The sequence below is a fragment of the Oncorhynchus keta genome, chromosome 10, assembly GCF_023373465.1.
Source record: "Oncorhynchus keta strain PuntledgeMale-10-30-2019 chromosome 10, Oket_V2, whole genome shotgun sequence".
Classification (NCBI taxonomy): Eukaryota; Metazoa; Chordata; class Actinopteri; order Salmoniformes; family Salmonidae; genus Oncorhynchus; species Oncorhynchus keta.
The window spans coordinates 44,716,273-44,730,401 of record NC_068430.1 but is presented as its reverse complement, the minus strand read 5'-3'; the positions used below and the strand labels follow the sequence as shown (position 1 = coordinate 44,730,401).

Here is a 14,129-nt window from a genome sequence, read left to right as displayed (position 1 = left end):
CTGACTCTGACTCCTCCCCCCTCTCTCTCCCTCTATCTGACTCTGACTCTCTCCTCTTCTATCTGACTCTGACTCCCCCTCTCCCCCTCTATCTGACTCTGACTCCTCCCCCTCTCTCTCCCTCTATCTGACTCTGACTCTCTCCTCTTCTATCTGACTCTGACTCCCCCCCTCTCCCCCTCTATCTGACTCTGACTCTCTCCCCTTCTATCTAACTTTGACTCCCCCTCTCTCTCCCCCTCTATCCTATCTGACTCTGACTCCCCCCCTCTATCTGACTCTGACTCTCTCCTCTTCTATCTGACTCTGACTCCCCCCCTCTCCCCCTCTATCTGACTCTGACTCTCTCCCCTTCTATCTAACTTTGACTCCCCCTCTCTCTCCCCCTCTATCATATCTGACTCTGACTCTCCCCCTCTCTCTCCCTCTATCTGACTCTGACTCTCTCCCCTTCTATCTGACTCTGCCTCCCCCTCTCTCCACCTCTATCTGACTCCCCCTCTCTCTCCCCCTCTATCTGACTCTGACTCTGTCCCCCTCTATCTGACTCTCTCTCTCCTCTCTCTTTATTGGCATAGGAACAATATGTTAACATTGCCATAGCAAGTGAACTAGATAATAAACAAAAGTGAAATAAACAATAAATATGAACAGTAAACATTGCACTCACAAACATAAAAAAATAATAAAGACGTTATGAATGTGATATTAAGTGCAAATAGTTAAAGTACAAAATGGTGTTTGTTATTCACCGGTTGCCCTTTTCTTGTGGCAACAGGTCTCACTCTCTCAATTCAATTAAATGTGCTTTATTGGCATGACGTAACAATGTTTGGAGATTTACAATATTATCATAATTAAAATAGTCTTTCTCTGACAGTGTCTCTCTCTATGCCAGTCGTTTGACCTTTCAGCTCTTCTGTTTGGCCACTTGCTCTTTTATTCTCTCACTCACTCTTGTTCCTGTCTAGAGGCCTTTAACACATTTCACTCTCAATCTGTCCTCTCTCTCTCTCTCTCGCTCTCTCTCTCTCTCTCTGTCCTCTTCTATAGCAGTGTGTGTTACTGCTGACCAACTGAAAATATGTCTGTGTGTGTCTGTGCATGCATGTGAATCTCTGACTTGACTGGGTGAAAGAGCTGAGAGAGCAGAACCCAAGAGACGACAGAAGCCATTTTAAGAGCCCAGACTCAAGAGGTCCTTCACAGCTAATGGTGTCCACTATATTCTCCTCAGCCATTCAGTTCAGTTCAGTAAGGTTGTGTCCCAAATGGCACCCTAATGCCCATATAATGCACTACTTTTGACCAGGGCACGTAGGGCTCTGATCGAAAGTAGTGCCACTATGTGGGGAAAAGCATGCCATTTGGGAAGCAGCTTTAATCTTTATTAGACATGCTGAGCATTAGCCATGGGGCCACTATGAACAGAATACTTACAGAAGATTAGAAAATACAGTGATCATATTATTATAGCACATTGTCCATTCGCAATTGCACACCACCACTTCATGATACCACTGGCTGGGTTATGATTGGACCTCGGGTATCATCATGACAACCAGATTGGCCCGTTTCGCTCTTTATAGTTACCGAGTATGTGATCATCTGTCGGGAGCTTCTTGTTGTGTTAGGAGTTAACATTAACACAGGGCCCCACACACTAAACTAGAGCTGACCTAGCTGGCACCATAGATATAGAACCCTAGATAGGATATATTGTCTATGGCTGGCACCACTGGCTGCCACTGTGTCCAGACATTGCTAGAGGGGACAGGCATGGTACTCTGTTACATGTTACATACAGTCGTGACCAAAAGTTTTGAGAATTACACAAATATACATTTTCACAAAGTCTGCTGCCTCAGTTTGTATGATGGCAATTTGCATATACTCCAGAATGTTATGAAGAGGGATCAGATGATTTGCAATTAATTGCAAAGTCCCTCTTTGCCATGCAAATGAACTGAATCCCCCAAAAACATTTCCACTGCATTTCAGCCCTGCCACAAAAGGACCAACTGACATCATGTCAGTGATTCTCTCGTTAACACAGGTGTGAGTGTTGACGAGGACAAGACTGGAGATCACTCTGTCATGCTGATTGAGTTAGAATAACAGACTGGAAGCTTCAAAAGGAGGGTGGTGCTTAGAATCATTGTTCTTCCTCTGTCAATGAAGGTTACCTGCAAGGAAACACGTGCCGTCTTCATTGCTTTGCACAAAAAGGGCTTCGCAGGCAAGGATATTGCTGCCGGTAAGATTGCACCTAAATCAACCATTTATCGGATCATCAAGAACTTCAAGGAGAGCGGTTCAACTGTTTTGAAGAAGGCTTCAGGGCTCCCAAGAAAGTCCAGCAAGCACCAGGACCATCTCCTAATGTTGATTCAGCTGCGGGATCGGGGCATCACCAGTACAGAGCTTGTTCAGGAATGGCAGCAGGCAGGTGTGAGTGCATCTGCACGCACAGTGAGGCAAAGACTTTTGGAGGATGGCCTGATGTCAAGAAGGGCAGCAAAGAAGCCACTACTCTCCAGGAAAGACATCAGGGATAGACTGATATTCTGCAAAAGGTTCAGGGATTGGACTGCTGAGGACTGGAGTAAAGTCATGTTCTCTGATGAATCCCCTTTCCGATTGTTTGGGACATCCGGAAAAAAAGCTTGTCCGGAGAAGACAAGGTGAGCGCTACCATCAGTCCTGTTTCATGCCAACAGTAAAGCATCCTGAGACCATTCATGTGTGGGGTTGCTTCTCAGCCAAGGGAGTGGGCTCACTCACAATTTTGCCTAAGAACACTGCCATGAATAAAGAATGGTACCAACACATCCTCCGAGAGCAACTTCTCCCAACCATCCAGGAACAGTTGGTGACGAACGATGCCTTTTCCAGCATGATGGAGCACCTTGCCATAAGGCAAAAGTGATAACTAAGTGGCTCGGGGAACAACAACGATATTTTGTGTCCATTGCCAGGAAACTCCCCAGACCTTAATCCCACTGAGAACTTGTGGTCAATCCTCAAGAGGTGGGTGGACAAACAGAACCCACAAATTCTGACAAACTCCAAGCATTTATTATGCAAGAATGGGCTGGCATCAGTCAGGATGTGGCCCAGAAGTTAATTGACAGCATGCCAGGGCGGATTTCAGAGGTGTTGAAAAGAAGGGTCAACACTGCAAAAATTGACTCTGCATCAACTTCATGTAATTGTCAATAAAAGCCTTTGACACCTCTGAAATGTTTGTAATAATACTTCAGTATTCCATAGAAACATCTGACTAAAATATCTAAAGACACTGAGGCAGCAAACTTTGTGAAAATTTATATTTGTGTCATTCTCAAACAAATGTGGCCACGACTGTACACTCAGCCGGGGCCAGACTAGTTAGAAGGTCAAGCCAATGAGACTAGGTTACAGTTAGAGGGTAAAGTCTATTTGGTTTCTTTTTTCAATTTCACATGAGATACAGGCTACTCATTTTGGCCAGTCCAGTGGATGCCTCTGAAATAAGATCATGTTATGGTTGATTATGAAGCATGAAGTCTAAATGACTTAGTATGTCTCCCCTCCCTCCCCTCCCTCCCTCCCTCCCTCCCTCCCTCCCTCCCTCCCTCCCTCCCTCCCTCCCTCCCTCCCTCCCTCCCTCCCTCCCTCCCTCCCTCCCTCCATCCATCCCTCCCTCCCTCCATCCCTCCCTCCCTCCCTCCATCCCTCCCTTCACAGCCATGATGCCTATAACCCAGGACAAGCGTGTGTCCATGGGTCTGAATGGAGACCTGTATTTCTCTAATGTGCTGGCTAAAGACTCCCACACAGACTACAGCTGCAACGCCCGATTCCTCTTCACCCACACTATCCAGCAGAAGAACCCCTTCACACTCAAAGTGCAGACCAGTAAGTAGGCTACACACACACACACACACACACACACACACACACACACACACACACACATAGGTGCGTGCACGCAGACAGACATGAGCCCACGCACCCACACACCCACACACACACACACACACACACACACACACACACACACACACACACACACACACACACACACACACACACACACACACACACACACACACACACACACACACACACACAGGCTTTGAATGTAGCCATGGACTATTGCTCTGTTCAGATGGGATCATTTACTACCTGGTCAACCAGTGTGCCTCATATTATACACTTAGTGTCGAGAGTAGATTGACCAGGTGAAAGCTATGATCCCTTATTGATGTCACTTGTTAAATCCACTTCAATCAGTGTAGATGAAGGGGAGGAGACAGATTAAAGAAGGATTTTTAAGCCTTTAGACAATTGAGACATGGATTGTGTATGTGTGCCATTCGCAGGGTGAATGGGCAAGACAAAAGATTTAAGGGCCTTTGATGGTAGCTTTTCACACTCAACAGTTTCTCATGTGTATCAAGAATGGTCCACCACACAAAGGACATCCAGCCGCAATGACACAACTGTGGGAAGCATTGGAATCAACATGGGCCAGCATCCCTGTGGAAAGCTTTCTACACCTTGTTGAGTCCATTCCCCGACGAATTAAGACTTGTTCTGTGGGCAAAAGGGGGTGCAATTCAATATTAGGAAGGTGTTCCCAATGTTTTGTACTTTCAGTGTATATGAGAAATAAGATGCCTCCATCTACAGGTGGCCTGGTGCCATGACATGTACAATATTTCATCAGGACATTCTCCTTTGTTCCTCAGTGTGAGCTGTTGTGCCTGTGTTCTCCTCCAGCAGTGATTGTCGTCTACATGTCCTGGAAGCTGCTTTCTTTACAGTTGACATTAAAGTTGATATCTCCCTTTTTCTGAAGCAGGGACGAAAGCAGCTCTTCAGTTTCTACGATTTTCTTAGAGCTGGAAAGGCTATGTAGTTGTGAGTGTTGGCATGCGTGTGTGTGCATAATTGTGTGTGTGTGTGTGTGTGTGTGTGTGTGTGTGTGTGTGTGTGTGTGTGTGTGTGTGTGTGTGTGTGTGTGTGTGTGTGTGTTTACGTGTGTGTTTGCGTGTTCCGCACGCTGACTGCTGTGTGTGTGTGTGTGTGTTTTCAGAGGAGCCGTATAATGACACTTCCTCTGTCAACTCCACTGACCCGTACGGTGGTGAGTCTAGTCCAGACACGCTCTCTTCCTTTTCCTCCCATTCTTCACCCCCAGCAGTACCGTGTCACTCTCATAACACCGTTCTACCACTGTAGTCTAGCCTGCACATGCTAACCAGTCAGTTGAATGACTCAGTTATCAACAAAGCTAGCACCGTATAGCCTAGCCTATTAATCCTTCAGCTCAATGGATGTCTTAACATCACAGCTAGCTAACACAGCTAGCCATGTAGCCTGCTAATCAGTCAGCTCAAATGCATATGCGACCAACATAGCTAGCTAACACAGCTAACAACACAGCCTAGCCTCAATGGATGCTGTTAGCAACCTTTTTCACAGACTGATATTGCTTTTTATAGCAGAGACTTTAACCTCAACCCTGGCCTCATAACCAGCCAGCTCAGCCTTACTAAACTCAATTTAATTCAAGCGTGGGGTGTTTTATTTACCCACCCTGCTGTTTTCAATGACACTCACCCTGACCAAGACCTCTCACTGCCAGAATACAACCGTGTTGATTTGCCCATAAGGTCCTTTATCCTAGCATAACCTCTAATTCTCCCTTCAGCTGACTCATTGCATATGCGGTAACTCAGCTGCTGTACAGACAAAAGGCCAGTTTGTCCCTTAACTCAACCAATGTCAAGCCTGGCTTTAGAGCCCCTCCAAACTAAGTCAGTGGTGACAGTAGAGCTTTGGAGAATCTCCCTGTGGTACTCTAGAGGCTAGCACTGCAAAAAAAAGGGATTAGAAAAGGTCTCCTCGAAAGACGTCTCTTTGTTCTCTGACATCCTCTTGGTCTCTCTGTTTTCTGACATCCTCTTGGTCTCTCTGTTCTCTGACATCCCCTTGGTCTCTCTGTTCCTAGGCCGTTGTTGAAAATAATAATTTGTTCTTAAAATTAACTGACTTGCCTAGTTAAATAAAGGTCAAATAAGAATAAATGAAAATACCTCCTACTGCTCCTACTCCGACTGCTTATCATAAAGCCCTTAACCCAAACCCAATCCACAGCCAGCCTATATAGCCAGAGGGGGAACCAGTGGCATATGTTCTAACTACTCTGGCTCTAGGGAGTAGGCCTGGGAGGGGTGGCATGTGTACCATTGTGAGGCGACTCTCATAGGAACAAAATTGGGGACAGACACCGTGACCCTCTTTGGGACGTGTGGCAGAGGTATAAGAGAGGGATTATCCTAAACCATGCATGCAAGAAATAGCATCTGTATTCATGATATGTTCATTAATAGTTATAAGCTTGCAAATGCAAATGTGCACGTATGCGTGGTCACACACACACAGAGAGAGGATGGGAGTGGGTTGGAGCTGTACCACCTGTCTCTCTTACACACACACGCACGCACACACACACACACACACACACACACACACACACACACACACACACACACACACACACACACACACACACACACACACACACACACACACACACACACACACACACACACACACAGTTGTAGTAAGCTTATCCCTGGGGGCTAGGTCTAGTTTTCCTCAGGGGTTGCAGTGCACCATGGGAGGATCCCGCTCAAGCGGTGCCATTGGCTACACGTTGCCATGGCTGCGCATTGCCACGGCTATAATGTCACTTGTCGCGGTGATGGCGTACATATGTCCTCTGCCAGTTGTCTGCACTAATCCCAGAGACCCTCTCTCCTCTCCAAGTGTCACTAACAATAGCACATCTCTGTTTTCAGTGCTCTGGAGATGCTAACTGCTAACACATGCTTTAATCCCATACAGATCAGATCTGCATCACGAAAGAAGCTAACGTGTGCCTGGTTCATTATAGCTCTGTTACTCTTAAGCTAATTCTGTTGACTGGCGGCTAACCTTCTAACTTACCCAACCTAATGCATTTAGTGTTTGGTAACACTGACTTTGGGCATAGATGTTTTAATGTGTTTACTGTTTGAGGAAATGCTGTATTTATATGCGTATGATTTTTGAGTTGTTGGGTAAGTATAATATAGTAAATCTATAATGAATTGAAATGGATCTGAGGTGGGTTTTGGTCAAGTGCAACGCAACAAGCAGTTAAACAGCTCACAGCCACAAGTGTGGTACTATTCCTACTGATCTATGTGTAAACACAACATGCCTCACTCAACATTTCTGCTACATTGTCTTTAAGAGTATAAATCCCTTAATGACCGAACTCTGAACCTGACTCAGAGCTCAGAAGGTTCTGGAAGGGATCCAAACGTTGAAGGGATTTAACATCGGCTAAATGCTTAAGCCATGTACTGGGGTTGTTACATGAAGCACACCACTGAAATATGTGAACTCAGTGGCCCGATATATGCTCTTTTAACTATATCAAAGGATTTCCTTCTAAGCAGAGAAGGAAAGGGAATAAGAAGCAATATGTTTTCTCTGTGATTCATCAGGACTGGTTTTGATGTCAGTCTTTTTTTATTTAGAGTCTCTGGTCTCGGTTCACGTAATTGTGATTCTCTGGCGGACTGAAAGTGGGAGATCAATGCTGTTGTTGTTTCCTTCTTCTCTGGTTTAAATGGCTGCCCGCCAGGGGGGGGGTGAGAGACAAAGGAACAACTAACAGGGTGATATGGCTACGGAACAAACCGGAAAACAAGCCAAAGCTAAGGGGGGGCAACTGAAAGATAACGATGAGAACATTCTACGGATGTAGATTAACCGTTTCATCCGTTTGCTTGGCGGAGACGCTGGGCATGGAAGCATGAAAATAATAAACCGATTAGTTTGTGCTCTGTCTCATATCTTTATAAGGAGCTGGTACACCTACTGTGTCGGAAGTGACTCATGGATTAAACATAAACTCCAATCATTGTGTTTGATTAGAATTGAGATGAAGGTGAATGTATTGTGTGGGTGTGTTAACCCCTTCCTCTCCTGTCCCCAGGTCGTAAGGTAGCAGAGACCACCCCTAACTTCCTCTCCCCCACGGGGACTGACAGCTCGAGGATGGTGATGAGAGGAGAAAAGCTAAAGCTGGAGTGTATCGCTTCCGGAGTGTGAGTGGCGGAAACAGGCACACACACACGTACACACACGTACAAATACACACACACACACACACACACACACACACACACACACACACACACACACACACACACACACACACACACACACACAAACACGTACAAACACACACACACACACACACACACAGACACACGCACACACACACACACACACACACACACACACACACACACACACACACACACACACACACACACACACACACACACACACACACACACACACACACACACACACACACACACACACACACACACACACACACACACACACACACAATCTATCTTTTATCAGGAAAAAGAACACCTCATCTCACCCCCTATTCCCTCTCCCATCTCACCCACTCTTTCCCTTCCCTCCCTCCCTCTCTCAGTCCAACTCCCAGTATAAAGTGGTTTAAGAAGGGGGGAGACCTGAACCAGAAGGTGAAACTAGACAACTTCAATAAGACTCTGCGCATTGACAGTGTGTCAGAGGAGGACGCAGGGGAGTACATGTGTATGGCCAACAATCAGATAGGAAGCATCCGACACTCCATCTACGTCCAGGTTAAAGGTAAGGAGGGGAGGGGTGTGTGTGTGTGTTGCCATGCATGTGAGCGTCCGGGTGGGTGTTGCATGTGTTTTGCGTACGTGCGTGTCGATCTGTTTGGTTGACCATCTGACCGATGGCGTCTCTTGTACCCATCAGCGGCTCCCTATTGGCTGGACCAGCCGTCCAATCTGGTGCTAGCGCCGGATGAGAACGGTCGTCTGGTGTGTCGGGCCAATGGAAACCCCAAACCTCACATCCAGTGGCTGGTCAACGGAGGGCCGATCGACAGCAATAGTGAGTCCTTCACAACCCATTCAACATCATTCATCAGCCATGGAAATACTATCAAAATAAGCCAACTCAAACCAGCTGCTTCCACATCCATCCTGTTTTTACATTTTACATTTTACATTCTCTCTCTTTCTCTGTCTCTCTTTTCTCTCTCTCTCGTCCTTTCTCCCCCTCTTCCAGGCTCCTTGCCCAACCCTAGCAGAACGGTGGCAGGTGACACCATCATGTTCCGCTCCGTTCAGATCGGCAGCAGCGCTGTGTACCAGTGTAATGCATCCAATGACCATGGTTACTTGCTGGCCAACGCATTCATTAGCATTCTGGGTAAGAAAGAGAGTGGTGATGATGGTTATGATGATGAGTAATGAAGCTATAATTAAATGGGACTAAATATGTAAATGTATTATGTCTCTCTCTCTCTCTCTCTCTTCCTCTCCCTCTCTCTTTCTCTCCCTCTCTTCCTCTCTCTTTCTCTCTCTCCCTCTCTTCCTCTCTCTTTCTCTCTCTCCCTCTCTTCCTCCCTCCCTCTCTCTCTCTCTCTCTCTCTCTCTCTGTCTCTCTCTTCCTCTCTCTCTGTAGACATGGCCCCCAGAATGCTGGGTCCGAAGAACCAGCTGATAAAGGTGATAGAGAACAACAGAACCTTCCTGGACTGTCCCTATTTTGGCTCGCCACTTCCTGAGCTACGCTGGTGAGTTTAGTTTAGTTTATTAGGATCTCCATTAGCTGTAGTGCAACAGCTACTCTTCCAGTGGTCCACACAAAAAAATGCATATACTAGTGAGTATGGAAAGAAAGACCCAGATAGAATAGATACCTTACCTCCTGAGGAGATATGAGTGCAAAAGGTTTAAAAGTTGCGTGTGTGGGTACGTGTATGGATGCGCGTGTCAGGAGTTGGAACCACATTTTTTAAAAATGGTTTTGTTCTGAACGGAACCACTATTTTTGAACTGGTTCAAAAAGTACTGGTTTATATTGTTTCTTTCTGTTCCCTTTTAACCTGTGAAATCAATAGTTGTAGCTCATTAAATTAATCAATCGGTGCGGATAGAGCAGGCAAGCTAGTTGTGTAGATGATGAACAGCAGAAAATTGACACAATTCAATGGATATCAATCAACAAAGAGGTAAGACTATGCTGTGACTGCAGATGACTGACTTGTAGAGTTGCCTATGCGCAAGATGTGACTGAAATTTTACGGGCGGGAAGAGACGGAGAGGGTTGAGGAACAGACTTGAAGCGCTAGGCATCTTGTTATGACATGCATTATCTGAACGAGGTCCACAGAATTATACCTGGGAGCAGCATCTAGGAAGGAACTTTGAATTTCCTTTGAGCTAGCTAGCTAGCTAACAAGTTTGAGGTAACTAGCTAACGAGCTTGAACTAGCTAGCTAACAAGTTTGAGGTAACTAGCTAACGAGCTTGAACTAGCTAGCTAACAAGCTTGAGCTAGCAAGCTCAAAGGACATTTAAAGTGCCTTCATAGAAGCTGCACCAGAATTAAAAACACTGATTTTCTTTTTGTAGTTAATAAATCCAATGTTAAACGTGATAACTAGGCCTATAATGTTCTTAACTAGCATTGAACAAGTGAATCCATTCTTCTCTACCTAATAAATAATCTCTCTTCCTATCTTTTCACACTTCTAACGTCAGTATATTAGTTTATGCTTTTCAGGGGGGAGCGGCAGGTAGCCTAAACACACACACGCACTGGCAGAGATTTTCAGCTTGCAGGCAGACGCTGGAATAAGTTTCTGAGTGACAGAGTGAGGACTTTGCATGCATAGGAGTGTTGTTGCGTTTTGTTGTGGAACTAGAAAAGAAATGCCTGCAACGTAAAATAACGTTACTAACCGGTTTCCGTGCTTTTAAAATAATGGAACAGTATGGATCATTTTTGTTCCATGTTCCGTTTCTGTTACTTGAAAAAAGTGTGTCTTACGCTGAGTATTTTCCCCCTCTGTGTGTGTGTCCATAAAGGTTTAAGAATGGTCAAGGAAGTGGTCTGGACGGTGGTCACTATCGGGTCTACATCAACGGGACCCTAGAGATCAAGCGTGCACGGGCTGAGGACCAGGGGACCTACACCTGCGTGGCCAGCAACATCCTGGGCAAGGAGGAGAACCAGGTCCGCCTGGAGGTCAAAGGTTAGAGAGCAACCAATCACATCACAGCACACCATCCTTCTTCCTCGGTGCCAAATAGTCCCTGTGTTGTCGCCAAACAGTTCTAAGTGCCTTATCAACCCATGTGATTTTGGATTGAATCTTCCATCCTCTCTAAAGATTTGTATCACACCTCGGACCTTTCCTTTCTCAGAGCAGACAACATTTCTTAGAGGTTCGCATTGGACATTCATATTCAGCAGTGCATTTGTCATTCTCATTCATCCCATGTCATAAGAAAGTGGCCTTAATAACATCCCATATCATGAGAAAGCGACAAGTTCATATTATTGAGTTGCAGCTGATCGGAAATTCCACAAATGTGTTTGTCAGGGATCAAGGAGGACATTGCCTTCCTTATATCCCCACTTATTGTCCCGGATATGCATGCGTGTGTGTTGTTTCCCGGGTGTGTTTCAGAGCCGACACGTATTGTCAGGGCTCCAGAGCACCAGTCAGCCATCAGAGGCACCATGGCTCGTTTCGACTGCCGGGTCAAATCAGACCTCACCCTGCCCATCACTGTTACCTGGCTGAAGGATGACAAGCCTCTCTCCCTGGGATCGAGGTAAAACACACCCCAAAACACAATCAACAACAGATTTCTGTAACTTTGTTGTCCCCTGTGTGATATGTGATGAATTGTACACTATTGATCAATAGTAAGGTAAAGTTAAAGTGTGATAATGTCGTGATAATGTTGTAATAATGTTGTAATAAGTACTATAGTAAACGCCGTTTACACACCTTATTTATTTTGCATGAGCTATTTTCTATGTATGGCAGAAAACATACATAGAAAATATAGGGAGCCTTATTATATTATATATATTATTATACCTTATTGACCACAATTGTTAATTCTGTTAGCACTGTATCATTGGCTGTAATAGTTAATTGTTTCCAAGCACAGTAATATTTTCCCTTCCTTGTCTATGCACTGTAGGTTGAAGAAGGATGAGGATTCTCTGTCCATCCCCAATGTCCATGAGGGGGATGAGGGAACATACACCTGCACTGTTAAAACAGAAATTGACCAAGACACTGCCTCGGCACGCCTTACTGTGTCAGGTACACACACACACACACACACACACACACACACACACACACACACACACACACACACACACACACACACACACACACACACACACACACACACACACACACACACACACACACACACACACACACACACACACACGCCCTACAAGACCCAGCTACATAAACCAACATGGATTGGTTCAACATGGATTTGAAAATGGTCTACTTTCATTCTACAAATCATCTTCTCATCAACCCACATCTTCTTAACGTTGTAGTTAGCCCTGCATAGATAACACTATAATACATGGAATTGTTTTATGTCACTGAATTTACTCTCATTATTGACTTCTATCAGACTCCTGCTACGAATAGTTTGTAGGTCGTCAGCATCGGTGGTGGATCGTACTGCATATGTTTCCTGGTTCTGTAGTTATAGTGCTTCCGGGTGAAGTTTCCCCTAGATACAGATCTAGGATCAGTCTCCCCTCTTCCAATTCTATCCTTAACCACTAGTCAGGAAAATGCTAAACTGACCCAAGATTAGCGTCTAGGGGCAACTTCACCCTACACCAGTTGTAGTACTGTAGTGGATGGGTTTCCTCCACTGTACTAATGCTCTGACTAACCTCTAACCTTTAACCTCTGACCTTTACCCCCCTGCCCCCCTCACAGAGGACGCCTCCCTGTCTAGTGTCTTGCCTACAGGTAACATCCGTGGCCTTTTCTACCACTCTCTCTCTCTCTCTCTCTCTCTCTCTCTCTCTCTCTCTCTCTCTCTCTCTCTCTCTCTCTCTCTCTCTCTCTCTCTCTCTCTGTGTATTTCTAGCTTTTTTGCTCTCTCCTCACTCTAATAAGCATAACAGTGGTTCGTTTGGACTATTGCTTCCTAATGCCAAAGGAATAAATGCAGTGTGTAAGAGATATGAGTATAAATATGCCTATGGCTGAAAGGGTGTATGTTTGTGCATCTGTGTGTGTGTGTGTGTGCGTGTATTTGGGAAGTATTCAGACACCTTGACTTTTTTCACAGTTTGTTACGTTACAGCCTTATTCTAAAATGAGTTAAATAAAACATTTTTCCTCATCAGTCTACACACAATAACCCATAATGAGAAAGTGAAAACCATTTTTTAGAAATGTTAGCAAATGTTATAAATCAGAAATATCTTATTTACATAAGTATTCAGACTCTTTGCTATTAGACTCAAAGTGGAGCTCAGTTGGATCCTGTTTCCATTGATTACCTGTGGTAAATTCGATTGATTTAACATTATTTGGAAAGGCACACACCTGTCTATATAAGGTCAGTGCATGTCAGAGCAAAAACCAAGCCATGAGGTCAAAGGAATTGTCCATAGAGCTCCTAGACAGGATTGTGTCGAGGCACAGATCTGGGGAAGGGTACCAAAACAGGGAGGTGACCAAGAACCCGATGGCCACTCTGACAGAGCTCCAGGGTTCGTCTGTGGAGCTGGGAGAACCATTTCTGCAGCACTCCACCAATCAGGCCTTTATGGTAGGAAAAAAAAGAATGAATCCATTTAAGAATAAGGCTGTAACGTAACAACATCTGGAAAATACTTTCCGAATGCACTATACGTGTGTGTGCGTCCGTATCAGTGTGTTTGGTTGCGTGTCTGTGTGCGTATGAGTGTGTCTGTGCATGCATGTGCACGTGCTGGTGTGTGTGTCAATATGTGTGTGTGCATGAGTGTGTGTTTGCTTGAATGCATGTGTTGTGTGTTTGTGATTGTGTACCATCTAACCCTATGGCCCTCCTGTGTGTAGACCGTCCTGACTCTCCCACGGACCTGGAGCTGTCTGACGCTAAAGAACGCAACATACGACTCACCTGGATACATGGAGATGATCACAACAGCCCCGTCACATGTAA

General features: G+C 45.2%; 1 protein-coding gene across 20 annotated transcripts in view; it reads left to right on the top strand.

Annotated features, from left to right (window-relative positions):
- LOC118388822 (neurofascin) overlaps window positions 1–14,129 on the top strand; it is a 156,106-nt gene that overhangs the window by 104,027 nt on the left and 37,950 nt on the right. For 14 of the 20 annotated variants that reach the window (XM_052527114.1, XM_052527113.1, XM_052527118.1 and 11 more), the window contains 12 exons: window positions 3,730–3,900; window positions 5,084–5,134; window positions 8,042–8,153; window positions 8,561–8,742; window positions 8,878–9,015; window positions 9,193–9,336; window positions 9,592–9,703; window positions 11,001–11,167; window positions 11,606–11,753; window positions 12,132–12,256; window positions 12,908–12,940; window positions 14,024–14,125. In XM_052527114.1, the coding sequence (XP_052383074.1) occupies window positions 3,730–3,900; window positions 5,084–5,134; window positions 8,042–8,153; window positions 8,561–8,742; window positions 8,878–9,015; window positions 9,193–9,336; window positions 9,592–9,703; window positions 11,001–11,167; window positions 11,606–11,753; window positions 12,132–12,256; window positions 12,908–12,940; window positions 14,024–14,125 (1,485 nt within the window). The remainder of the gene's footprint in view (window positions 1–3,729; window positions 3,901–5,083; window positions 5,135–8,041; window positions 8,154–8,560; window positions 8,743–8,877; window positions 9,016–9,192; window positions 9,337–9,591; window positions 9,704–11,000; window positions 11,168–11,605; window positions 11,754–12,131; window positions 12,257–12,907; window positions 12,941–14,023; window positions 14,126–14,129) is intronic. The other 6 variants (XM_052527115.1, XM_052527124.1, XM_052527126.1 and 3 more) reach the window with 2 other exon arrangements.